We start from the raw sequence: 13,943 nt of genomic DNA on the forward strand, positions 1-13,943 counted from the left end.
CACTTTGGGAGGTCAAGGCAGGTGGATCACGAGGTCAAGAGATCAAGAGGTCAAGAGATCAAGACCATCCTGGCCAACATGGTGAAACTTTGTCTCTACTAAAAATACAAAAATTAGCTGGGCGTGGTGGTGTGCACCTGTAGTCCCAGCTACTCGGGAGGCTGAGGCAGGAGAATTGCTTGAACCCGGAAGGCAGAGATTGCAGTGAGCCGAGACTGCGCCACTGCACTCCAGCCTGGCGCCTGGATACAGAGGGAGACTCTGTCTCAAAAAAAAAAAAAAAGAAAGAAAGAAAATATAGTACGACTGTCAGGCAGCATATTAAGGGCCCACATGATGGTCAGGAATTTAAAATGAAGCCAGTTAAAGGGGTTTCGTGTTTTCCCCCAAGCCACCTTCAGTTGCACTAGTGCAGGTATAGAGTAGGTAGAGTGGGATTAGCCAGTATTGCATTTGTTTTGTTTTGTTTTTGAGACGAAGTCTTGTTCTGTCACCCAGGCTGGAGTGTGGCATCACAATCTCAGCTCACTGCAACCTCTGCCTCCCCAGTTCAAGGGATCCGCCCACCTAAGCTTCCCGGGTAGCTAGGATTACAGGTGTGAGGATTACCTAGGATTACCACCACACCCAGCTAAATTTTTTTAAAATTATTTTTAGTAGAAATGGGGTTTCACCATGTTGGCCAGACTGGTATCAAACTCCTGAACTCAGGTGATCCGTCTGCCTCAGCCTCCCAGAGTGCTGGGACTACAGGTGTGAGCCACCATGCTCAGGGCAGTATAGCATTTAATCAAAAGAGGACCATAAATCAAGAATGAAGAGAGAGAATAGAATTAAGAATGAATATAAGGACTAATATCCAGAATCTACAAAGACCTCAAACAAATCAGCAAGGAAAAAAAAATCCCATCAAAAAGTGGACAAAGGGCATGAATAGACAATTTCCAAAAGAAGATATACAACTGGACAACAAACATGAAAAAAATGTTCAACATCACTAATCCTCAGGGAAATGCAAATTAAAACCACAATGAGATACCACCTTACCCCTGCAAGAATGGCCATAATTAAAAAGTCAAAAAACAATCGATGTTTGTGTGGATGTGATGGAAAAGGAACACTTTTACACTGCTGGTGTCCACTATGGAAAACAGTATGCAGATCCCCTAAGGAACTAAAAGTAAAACCACCATTAGATCCAGCAATCCAGATCTTTTCCTTTGGGTAGATTTCCTCTGGGTATCTACTCAAAGGAAAAGAAGTCATTGTATTAAAAAGACACAGGGACATGCCATGTTTATAGTAACACAATTCACAATTGCAAAGACATGGAACAAACCTAAGTGCCCATCAACCAATGAGTGAATGAAGAAAATGTGGTATACATACACCACGAAATACTACTCATCCATAAAAAGGAACAAAATAATGTCTTTTGCAGCAACTTGGATGAGTTGGAGGCCATTATTCTAAGTAACTCAGAAAATCAAATATACGTTCTCACTTAAAAGTTGGGAGCTAAGCTATAAGGGAACAAAAGCATAAGAATACCATAATAAACTTTGGGGTCTCAGGGGGAAGGCTGGGACAGAGTTGAGGGATAAAAGACTATATGCCGCCATTGTATAGTGCTTGGATAACAGGAGCACTAAAATCTCAGAAATCACCAACAAAGGACTTATCCACGTAACCAAAAGCCACCCATACCCCCAAAACTACTGAAATAATAACAAAAATTTTTTAAAAAAGAATCAATGTAAAGGTATGATTAATGGGTCGGCTTAATGAAATAGATGTCACATGGGGTGGTAAAATTCTTTAAGTTCAAAGAAATGAGGTTCAGATTTTAGAGTTCCAGCATATCAAAATCACCAACAGTAATGTCCACTGATGAAAGTGTGAATCAAGGCCAGGCACGATGGCTTATGCCTGTAATCCCAGCACTTTGGGAGGCTGAAGTGGGTGGATCATCTGAGGTTAGGAGTTTGGGACCAGCCTAGCCAACATGGCAAAACCCGGTCTCTACTAAAAATACAAAATTAGCTGGGCGTGGTGGCATGCGCCTGTAATCCCAGCTATTCAGGAGGCTGAGGCAGGAGAACCACTTGAACCCAGGAGGTGGAGGTTGCAGTGTCCTGAGATTATGACATTGCACTCCAGCCTGGGTGACAAGAGCAAAATTCTGTCTCCAAAAAAAAAAAGTGTGAATCACCAGCAACTACACACCTACAGTGGTCTGAATTGGTAGTGGCTGCATTTACAACCATGTAACTATCATTATGTTTTCATGGGTGGTCAGGTTGACTTATTTACATGTTGAAATATATTTTATCTCATAAATTATATGTGATTTCCCTTTACAGTACAGTTAGGAGATTATGGAAATTTTTAAATTTATGTGTATCAGATATTATCTATAAATTTTATTTGAGAATTGAAAAGGGAGAAGGAGGAATTAAAAGAGTGCACTGACTCTGACAGGATTGAAACTCACTTGCCCTAGAAAAAATTTTCATGCATATGTAACAAGGTGACAAAAAGCACAACGTTAAGAGTAAAGAATTGACAACATCCTGGATGTTTACCTATATGGCAGGTAAAAGGCAACATCGATACATATTAATGGGTAGATAAACCTCATCTCTTTTGGCAAACTAAAAATGGCGTGTCTTTTGAATAGTTTATAGGATATATAATTGAGGTGACACCAATATTGGGAAGTATCCTCCTCAGAATGCCAAAGGAGCTATGATTTTGAATTCTGAGAAAATACATGAAATCCTAGCACACAGTCCTGCACTACATAGGGCTACATAGTTATAAATGCTTTCACTGTTTTCTCCATTTTTTTTTTTTAAATTCTGAGACAAGGTCTGGCTCTGTTGCCCAGGCTGGAGTACAATGGCCCAATCACGGCTCACTGCCAACTCAATATCCTGGACTAACTTTTTTTGTAGAGGTGAAGTTTCACTATCTTGCTCAGGCTGTGTTTTCTCAGTTTTTTAGCTTCAACTTATCCTGTGGTTGCAGATGAAATGTAAATGTTACTAATCCTCATAATATACAAAGTAGAACTGACAATAGGATATTGAAGAGGTTTATAAAAGTAGAGAAAAGGCGTATGGATATTCCAATCTCCCTAGGCTCAAGCAACTCTTCCACTAATTTACCAGCTCTATGGCCTAAAGCAAGATACCTATGCCTCCTTTTCTACAAAAAAAGGAAAATAATAGTACACTGATTTCCTAAGGCATCTTAAAGTCTAAATGAGACAATGCAAATAAAGCATTTGAGGCCGGGCGCGGTGGCTCACGCCTGTAATCCCAGCACTTTGGGAGGCCGAGGCGGGTGGATCACAAGGTCAAGAGATCAAGACCATCCTGGTCAACATGGTGAAACCCCGTCTCTACTAAAAATACAAAAAATTAGCTGGGCATGGTGGTGCGTGCCTGTAATCCCAGCTACTCAGGAGGCTGAGGCAGGAGAATTGCCTGAACCCAGGAGGCGGAGGTTGCGGTGAGCCGAGATCACGCCATTGCACTTCAGCCTGGGTAACATGAGTGAAACTCCGTCTCAAAAAAATAAATAAATAAAAAATAAAGCATTTGAGAGTGTCTGGAACTCACTAAGGACTAGGTAAATGGTGGTTATCATACTTAATTGTATTTATGTGGGAAATTTTGTCATAATACCATTTTAAAATTTGAGGACTCCTGAAATTGCAGGACCATTCTTAGTCAATATCAATTGTCAGACTACCTATATTATATATATGCCTATTTTCTTCTTTTTTTTTGAGACGGAGTCTTGCTTTTGTCACCCAGGTTGGAGTGCAATGGCACAATCTTGGCTCACTGCAACTTCCGTCTCCCAGGTTCAAGCAATTCTCCTGCCTCAGACTCCCAAGTAGCTGGGATTATAGGCACCCACCACCATGCTCAACTAATTTTTATATTTTTAGTAGAGACGGGGGTTCACTATGTTGGCCAGGCTAGTCTTGAACTCCTGACCTCGTGATCCACCCGCCTCGGCCTTCCAAAGTGCTGGGATTACAGGCGTGAGCCACTGCACTGGCCTATTTCCATATTTTTCATCTTCAATTATGACTTCTCCATTGGACTCAGGACCCCAACTGTCTATCGTCTCCATTTGTATGTTAAACACCTTCTCACACCTAACACAGTAAAAACTAAACTTTTTATATCCTTCACCCAATTTGTTCTTCTCTCAGTCTTTCCTATTTCAATAAATAGCACAATCAAACCTACTGCTCAAACAAGGCAATTATCCATAATTCCTCTCTTTCAACCCTCAAAGTCCAACGGGAGCTCTTACTGGATCTACCACCAAATCATAGCCCAAATTTTCCACTTCTCAACATTGCCATCGCTATCAAATCAGGCCTAGCCACCATTCTCTCTCTCTGCTGCTTCTGTTGTTCCTTTATAGTCAACTCTCCACAGAGTAGACACCCTCTACACACATACAACTTTCCACTGTATTTTTTTTTTTAAGACAGGAACTTGCTATGTTGCCCAAGCTAGTCTCAAATTCCTGGCTTCAGGTGATCTTCTGTCTCAGCCTCCCAAGTAGCTGGGACTACAGGCACAAGCCACCATGCCCAGTTCCCTCCACCATATTTAGAATAAAATACTATGACTTTATACCTGCCTCTTCAACTTCATCTTTCTCAACACCTCACTTGTTTAAACTCTAGCCAGGATGGCTTTTTATGTTCCTCAAAAAAACTAGGGTCTCTGAATTTGCTGTTTCCTCTGCTTCAATCATTCTTCACTCGTCACTCATGTTTCTTCAGTGTCTGCACTCACGTCACCTTTCCTGACCACCCAAAATACAGTCTCAAAATCATTTCATACCATGTTAATTTACAAGCACATGCTACCTAAAGTGATCTAATTTCTATACCTGTCTACCTATTTCTAACACAATTGCAGGGATCTCACTTTCCCATCTTCTGTTAAATCACCCCCTCAATTAGGTCTTTGATGACCAACTATTTAAAATTCCAACATCTGCATCTTGCCTAGCATTCACTATTCCTTTCACTGCTCTTTTTCTCCAAACCACTTATCACCATGTAACACACTATACGTTTTATTTATCTTGCCTGCTTATTCCTCTCCTACTACTAGAATCTAAGTCCACAAAGGCAAAGATTTGTCTTTTTTTCACATTGTATCTGCAATGCCTAGAAGAGTGAGTTCCTGATAATAATAGGTCATCAATAAATATGCTAATGAAGCTAAATGAATGAGCCTTGTCTTGTTCAAAGCTGGATGGATCCTTAGCATCTTGAATACATAGCATACAGAAGGCATTCAAATTTACTAATACAATGACTGTGACTGAGACATTAAGATTCTGAAGTACTACCAAATCCAAAGAAAAACTGCATTTTGTTCAGTATAAAATGAAACTGAAGTACGATTCTATTTGTATGCTCAAAAATTTCTGACACACTTTTTAAAATAGAGTTAAATATGTTTTATTGTATCTACAAAAAAAAAAAAAAAAAGATTACCCAGTTGGGTAACTTAGTTTATAAAACATAAAGCAACAGATTAATTAGAATGCCCTTTCCCTAAAAATGTCAGAAAAGTTTTTATACTATAGAATTCAACAGAAAGGGGAAAACTAGTAATTTAGGAAAGACAGCACAGAACTGAATGGATCAATGTCCTTGAGTAAGCAAGAAGGCATGGAATCTAATACTTTTGTGGAGGGAATGGCATAAATGAGGAAAACAGGCAATTCATCTATTATAATAAGGAAGAAGGTAGATTATATAGTCACAGCTACAAGGCAGTGTATAGATAAGGTGGCGGGAGGCTGCGGCAGTTCTCTTCCGATTGCTGAAAACTGTCTTGGGCTACATTACCTAGTGAGGAGCACAAAGAAAAGATGTAGTAAAAACAGATGAGAAGCTGGATGAGACCTCTGATGGATTCTAACTCTTAACGAAGAGTTAAAAACTCAGCACCAAGTGGAAGTAGGGCTTAGAGGTATAACAAAAAATTAGCACACTGTGGTATCACACAATATCAGCATGAACGCTCAACTGTCATTCACTGACGATACATCTGAGGAGTGAAATGGCCCAAAGCCAATTTACAGCAGCTTGTGTAGAAGATGGCACATCAATCTTCACTTGGGAAGAGGTGCAAACATTATCAAAGCGCTGTCTTTCTACAATAGTCTATGCTGCAGCATAAAATCAACTATCTATGGCCAGGTGCAGTGGCTCATGCCTGTAATTCCAGCACTTTGGGAGGCTGAGGCGGCGGGAGGATCACCTAAGGTCAGGAGTTCAAGACCAGCCTGACCAACATGGAGAAACCCTGTCTCTACTAAAAACACAAAATTAGCCAGGCATGGTGGCACATGCCTGTAATCCCAAATACTGAGGAGGCTGAGGCAGGAGAATTGATTGAACCCGGGAGGCTGCTGTGAGCTGAGAGTGCACCACTGTACTCCAGCCTGGGCAACAATTGTGAAACTCCAACTCAAAAAAAAAATAATAATAATCAACTATTTTGAGTGTGAATATGTATATGCCCTTCTCACAGAGTAAATAAATTTAGCTTGTTTCTTCCAAAGAAATAATCTCCCAAATGATAATGATATATCAAGAGCTGGTATGTAATGAAGCATCAATGTGGTTAGTTCTCAAACTTTATTATCCTTATAAAAAGTCTAACCTTTCCAAAACTCATCTGGCTTTTACCATTAAATCTGCATCATAATTCTAGAATTTGCCCTTCTCTTTTTGAATAAAAGGTTTCAAAGTACAGCCTATTCACTGAGTTATGAGAATATGTTACTAAGAAGAATCACTTCATTCACGGGAAGTTGCAGCCAGCATTTTAAAGCAACACTGCCACCAGAAGACAAGAAAGAAAAGTAACTACTAACAGGGAATGTTAATGACAAAATATTTATCTGGGCTCCCAACGTGGCTACCTTACAACCTGCCTACCAACGACTCTTCAGAAAGGCCCATTTCTTTTTGTACCTCATCTTTTTGTTTATTTTTTCCCAGCACTGGCCTATCTACTAGGACACAGTTTCAAATTCAAGTCAGTCCTAAACCCCGAGGGGAAGCAAAATTACAGCGAGTTCAATTGCTTTCTGCTCTCAATAAAGGAAAAGCAAATAACGTCAGGGGTCAGCATCTTTTCATTAGATGTAAAAGTAAACACAATCAGGACCTGTTTAATCCTTAAGGATGCTTTAGAGACGAAGATAACAACATCCCAAACATAAAAAATTATTTTAAAAATAGGTAAAAACCATTAAGAGGGAATTAACTTGACATCTCCTTTCAACCTAAAATCGTATCCTAATGTACTATGTGTTGGTCTGGGTAGTGTTTACACAGGTGAGCACAAATGTTGAAGTATTTCACTGATTTCTTTTTTTTAAATAAGTGATCGACATTGTGTCCTACTGCCAAGTAACTCCGCAACGTATCACGGAACCGCTGAATTAGTCATTGTTCACAGGTGTAGAAAAATGTGGTCAGAAGTCAGTCCTCGGATCGCGTACGAAGAGGCAGGCTGCCCAGTGGGGACGGGGGACCCGTGTTTCCCCCTCTTTTTTTTGGCGCGATCTCGGCTCACTGCAACCTCCGCCTCCCGAGTTCAAGCGATTCTCCTGCCTCAGCTGGGATTACAGGCGAGCGCCACCACGCCCGGCTAATTCTTGTATTTTTAGTAGAGACAGGGTTTCATTATGCTGGTCAGGCCGGTCTCGAACTCCTGACCTCGTGATCCGCCCGCCTGGGCCTCCCAAAGTGTGTTTCCCCTCTTACGCGGCGGTTCGGTCGGGAGCTCTCCCGGCACGGCGCTCCCGTCCGGGATTAAAGGGCCGCAGCGGAGGGCGTGACCAGCCCAGCCTCGCCGTCGTCGCTTACCCGGTAGTTGCTCGAACCCACCCAGCCGGTGAGCGCGTCGACGGTCTTGCCCAGGCGGCCCAGGTCCTCCTCCAGGTCCGGGATGGCGCCGGGGGCGCCGAGGTAGAGCAGGAGCTCCTGGCCGACCTGCAGCCGGCCGCCGACGTCCTTCTGCTGCACCTGGGCGCTGAAGTACTCCATGCTGCGGGGCTCCATGGCTGCGGCCGCCCGCCCGCCCGCCTGCCAGTCTGTGAGCCGCCAACTTTCTCCGAGCGCCGCCCAACCTCTAGTGCGGGTCCCCGCGGGAGCGGGCGGGACTCACTTAGCCCGCTAGAGGCGCGGCTTGCGGGGCGCAGCGGGCGGCGGGAGCAACGCCAAGCGCTCAGCGGCCCCCAAACTACTCAAACTCGGCGCCCCCCGAGCCCCGGCCCGCTTCAGAGGCCGCGGCCGCGGGCGACGTCAGCACGCGCGTGACGTCAGCACGACGCCGGCGAGGGCCTTCCCGTCCGGCTATCGCTTCGCCACTGAGGTGGCGGCTGTAGCTGCGGAGACCGCTGGGAGTGACAGGACCACTAGGGGGAATTGGGGCGCGACTTGGGTCGAGCCCCCCGGGAGGCGGGCGGTTCTGCACGGGCCGCTGTTGCGGCACCCTGCCCTCGCCCTGTGAAATGTACAACGTTTCCAAGCTTTCCTCCACTCGCTGCTACTCAACTCTTGGGAAAGTTTCTGGTACTTGGCATCCTCCTTTCCCACCCCCACTGCCATTTTTTTTAAAAAAGCGGAATACACGTTAATATTCTTCTTTATCAAAAACATCATGAATTCTGCTTCCAGCCACTACCACAGTCACTGTGTAATACTAAAAAAAAAAAAAAAAAAAAAAAAAAACAAAAACAAAAACAAAAACAAAAAAAAAAAAACAAGGCTTCGGTTTGCAGAAAGTCAAACGCGCAGATTTTCAGCGTACACTTCATGAGTTTCAGCAAAGGTATTCACCCGTGTAACCACCACCCCAGTGAGGGTACAACACGTTTCCAACACCCCAGGAAGTCCCAAGACTTCCCAATAACCGCCTCCTCCCGAGGCAATTCTAATTTGATTTCTGTCTCGGTAATACAGTTTTCCCTGTTCCTGAACTTCACAGAGTCTTCACTCTTTTGGAGTCTGGTTTCTTCTTAGCATAAGGTCCATCCAGCACTGTCAGTGTCTCAGAAGTCCATGCCTTTTTATTGCTTTCCATTCTGTGCAATCTACCACTTGTTGATCCATTCACTTGTTGGTAGATATTTGGGTTGTTTCCAATTTTTTATAATTATGAATAAAGCTGCTACAACAGTTAGTGTATAGGTTTTTGTGTGGATATATTTTCTTCTCTCGTGGGTAAATACTAAGACTGGCATTACTAGGTCTTGTAAGTTGTATGTTTAACTTTAGAAGAACTTGTCAAATTGTTTACCAAAGTGACTGGATCATATTAAATCCCCACCAGCAATGCTTGAGAGTTCAGTTGCTCCACAATATTTGGCATGGTCAGGGTTATTAGTTTTGGCCATTCTAGTGGGGGTAGAGTGGTCTAATCCATTCCAAATGCGCACTGTATTTATCTTCCTGCCAGTTATTTACAATCACAATGAAATGATTATTTGTGTAGTATCTTTCTCTTCTGATACACAGAAGGCTCCAGGAACCTTTGTGTTTTCCTAGGATGGTGCCTGGCAAATAATGGGTGCCCAATTCAAGTTAAAAGAGTGAATGAATTCAACAAAAATTTATGTTTAAAATATTCACAAATAAGAATAAACAAACTCAAAATTCAAAGAAATTTACTGTTTTCTGTGTTCTTTTTTCACTATTTCTGTGTTTCACATTGTATTGTGGTTGTAAAGTTTTTTTCATCTTTAATTGGTGGTAATTTCCCTCAGACTGTGCCTCAATCAAGTAAGCTATGTGTGATGGTTAATTTTATGTGTCAATTTGACTGGGGCAAGAGATGCCCAAATAGCTGGCAAAACATTATTTCTGAGTGTGTCTGTGAGAAACTTTATGGAAGAGACTATCATTTGAATTGGTGAGCTGAGTCAAGCAGATGGCCCTTCCCAATGTCAGTGGACATCATCCAATCCATTGAGGCCTGAATACAGCAAAAAAGGTGGAGAAAGGCTGAATTTCCTCTTTCTGCTTGATCTGAAACATTCATCTTCTGCTCGCAAAGATTGGTGCTCCTGGTTCTCAAACTTTTGGATTCAGGCATAAACTTACGTCATCAGTCCCCCAGTTCTCAGGCCTCCAGGACTGTATTACGCCACCAGCTTTCCCAGTTCTCCAGCTTGCAAATAGCAGACATGGGACTTCTTGGCCTCTTTAACCATGTGAGCCAATTCCTATAATAATTCTCCTCTCTTTAGGCCAAGTGCAGTGGCTCACACCTGTAATCCCAACATTTTGAGAGACTGAGGTGGAAGGATCACTTGAGCCCAGGAGTTCAAGACCAGCCTGGGCAACAAAGTGAGACCCTGTCTCTACAAAAAATCAAAAAAATTAGCCAAGCATGGTGGTGCACACCTGTGGTCTCAGCTACATGCGAGTCTGAGGCAGGAGGATCACTTGAGCCCAGGAGGTCAAGGCTGCAGTGAGCTGTGTTTGTGCCACTACACTCCAGCCTGGGTGACAGAGCAAGACCCTGTCTCAAAAAAATTTTTTTTAGTTTTAGAAAAATTATTCTCCACATATCTATCTATCTACTGGTTCTGTTTCTCTGGAGAACCCTAACTAATACATTATGGTAATTATTCCTTGGGTGTCTAAAGGTTCTGTCCTTAAAGGGTTGCAGAAGGATATAAAAAGAGGTTCCTGTCCAGAAGAACTCTACACTGTAATTGCTGGTGACCAGGTGCAGCATGTGATATAGAAAAAAAACAAAATGCAGGCGCTCTGGATTCTAGGTGCAGCCCTACCTGTTCCTATGACCAAAAGTGACTGCTGCTCTTCACCCTTAGTTGTCTCTAGTCCCCCTTCTGAACTTAGTAACTGGAAAAGCACACTTCATAGTTTTTAAGTTATAGGTTAACTAAATCATCTTTAGGAGTAACCCTGGAAGAACCTATAAAATTATTATTAATTATCGTTTCTTGTATTTTATTTTTAGTAGAGATGAGGTTTCACCGTGTTGCTCAGATTAGTCTCGAACTTTTGGGCTCAAGCAGTCCTCCCATCTTGGCCTCTCAAAGTAGTGGGATTACAAGCGTAAGCCACTGTACCTGGCTATAAAGTTAATAGTAAACATTGGTTACTATTACTTATATATTCTTTCTGTGTTTCATTAATTCATTAACAAATATCTTCTGAGCGCCTGTGTTGTGATAGATAATGTGCCAAAGTTCCAAAGACACAAAGTTCATTTAGACCTGGTTCTCTGCACACAAACTCTAACAGGGTCAAGAAAATCAACATTTCTGAGATGCTATGATAAACAGAGGGTTTTTGAAACCTAGATGAGAGGTTCCTTATCTAGATAGTACTGAGTGTAGGAGTAGAAGAGTTATAAATTAGAGAAGGCTTCTTGAAAGAGGTTATATTTAAATTGAACTTTGAGGATAACTAGGAATTAACTAATTAAAGAATTGGTTTCCTGGGGAGTTGCATGTTTGTCTACAAGATGTAGACAAACTGTTGTCTCAACTATTTAGATTAATCATTTGTTATTATCAGTAAATACCTACTACAAAATCTACATCTTTATTTATATCACTGTTATCTGTCCTAGGTTAAACATTGTTAGAGCAGAAAGTTCACAAAATTGCCATCATCTTAGTCGTTTTTTCACAGCACCCCTAGACCAAAAGCAATACTAATAAGTCCATTGAACAGGTGAGATCCAAACAACTTAGTATTTATATCCTAGCAACTTACTAGGCATATGAACAAATGATATACACAAATCAAAAAATTTATTTTTAATTTCATTCTTGAACAACCACACTTATAAATTAGATGTCTGTGCCTGTTGCTTACTGCCCAATTTCTCTAACCTTGAAATGAGACTTTCTCATTCCGTTGCACATTGATAATCAGGCAGTCCTTTTTTTTTTTTTTTAATCAACACAACCACAGAAAACACAGTCTTGCAAAGATATGAAGTCGGTGAAAAAAATGTACTATAATGCAAAGATATGATATTAATGAAAAAAAAAGTGCCACAATCTGATGTTGAAATTGTGCACTACTTGGAGTCACTACATGTCTGACAAATACCAATGGTCACCATTTCCCTTCAGAATTTAAAATATCCTGGAGTGCTCTTGGTGACTTTGTTTCGGCACCCCAGGGTGCTAGCCACACAATTTGGGAACTTTGGCGCAAACCGATGCCTGGTGATGCCCAAATTTTCAGAGAGACAAAGAGAACAGCAAAGAGTAATCATGCAGGAAGAAGGTATGGATTCAATAAGGACGGGGCTTCACAAAGGCTCATGCCTACTCATATGTTAGGGCTTTTAATCCTCTAAGCGACCCCGTATGGAAGATATTATATCCCCAACTTAGCAAGGAAAAGCTGAGTCTCGGAGATTAAGTTCCCAGCCTCATTCATGATTTCAGATCTATGACTCAAACCCAAGATGTCTGGCTTCTGTGGTCTTTCAAATAGATAAATGTAAAGAAAAGAGATTCGGAAGAAGAAAGTTTTGAATTAACTACCACAATGATAACACTCCTTACAAAACACATCATATTTCTTTGAATATTTATTTATATTTTTATTTAGAACTTGCCTTTCTCTGAATTGCTGTTAAAAAGAAAAAGGAAAGGAGATGGAGAAAATGGAGAGGAATTTTAAAAAAGAAAATGGCATAGGAAATATTACATTCTTTTATGATCAGTCACTAAAATTTATCTGGGAGAAGTCTATTTTTAACTGGCAACAAGACTGAAATAGATCATTTAAATACAGCAGACTGCCTTCCTGACTTATTTGTTCATTATTTGTGATAATAGTGGAAACTTTGAGTAGACTTTGTTCTGCCACTGGACTTTATTTTCCATACGAAGGCTAGGAGACAAATAAATCACCACACAGCTGTTTGAAATCATGCTTCAACAAATATCCTTCAAGAAGGGCATTGTGTTAGATCCTGGAGTGAGGGTGGGTGAATAGATGGGAGTGTCTTGCTGAAGATTTATCACAATCTTTCTTTAAAGGTTAAGAGGAATATACATATATATGAATGTTCACAGCTTTATTCATAATAGCCCAAACTGGAAACAACCCGTATATCCGTCAACCGGAAAACAGATAAATGTGGTATGCCATACAATGGAAATCTGCAAAGCAGTAAAAACCAAACTACTGATATATTCAACGAGGAAGATAAATCTTTTAAACAATCACAATGAGCACATGAAGCCAGACACAAAAGGGTACATATTGTATGACTCCATTTACATGAACTTCTAATGCAGGAAAAAAACTTATTGATGGTGATGGCAATTAAATAGTGGGTATCACAAAAGAAGGGAGTCAGTGGACGTTGACTAAAAAGGGGCCTGAGGCAGCTTTCTGCAGTGATGGAAATGGTCTGTATCTTGATCTGGGTAGTGTTGATAAGAGTGTATGCATTGGTAAAAATTCAGCAAGTTGTGTGCTTAAGATAAGTACATGATGCATGTATTATATGCATGTTATACCCCAAAAAGGGTGGGGATGGGGGGAGATTAAGAACAAGAGATTTAAAAAGAAAAAAGTAGATAAAGCAATTACAGTCTGCTTCAGTGCTACCCAATAGAAATATAATATATATGTGAGGACATAGTATATGTAATTGAAATTTTTCTAGTAAACACATTTTAAAAAGTAAAAAAAACAAAAACAAAAACGAGGTAAAGTTGCATTTACTAATATATAAATTATATTTAATAGTATTTTATATAGAAATACTTAAAAAATATTTAATAAAGTTATGTAATCATGTTTTGGTAAACATGTTTATAGTGCCTTTATTAAATATCTTTTTTTGGGGGGACAAGTTATCATTTTG

General features: G+C 41.0%; 1 protein-coding gene across 38 annotated transcripts in view; it reads right to left on the minus strand.

Moving 5' to 3' along the window:
- The window catches only part of CLASP2 (cytoplasmic linker associated protein 2), a 234,298-nt gene extending 225,812 nt beyond the window's left edge, over nucleotides 1-8,486 (minus strand). For 23 of the 38 annotated variants that reach the window (XM_032269320.1, XM_032269052.1, XM_032269259.1 and 20 more), the window contains exon 1: nucleotides 7,934-8,486. In XM_032269320.1, coding sequence (XP_032125211.1) covers nucleotides 7,934-8,128 — 195 coding nt within the window. In that variant the 5' untranslated portion in view covers nucleotides 8,129-8,486. The remainder of the gene's footprint in view (nucleotides 1-7,933) is intronic. The other 15 variants (XM_032269303.1, XM_032269262.1, XM_032269285.1 and 12 more) reach the window with 2 other exon arrangements.
- Nucleotides 8,487-13,943: the final 5,457 nt, after the last annotated feature.

The sequence above is a fragment of the Sapajus apella genome, unplaced genomic scaffold (genome assembly GCF_009761245.1).
Source record: "Sapajus apella isolate SASKATOON/1434 unplaced genomic scaffold, GSC_monkey_1.0 scaffold4, whole genome shotgun sequence".
Taxonomy (NCBI): Eukaryota; Metazoa; Chordata; class Mammalia; order Primates; family Cebidae; genus Sapajus; species Sapajus apella.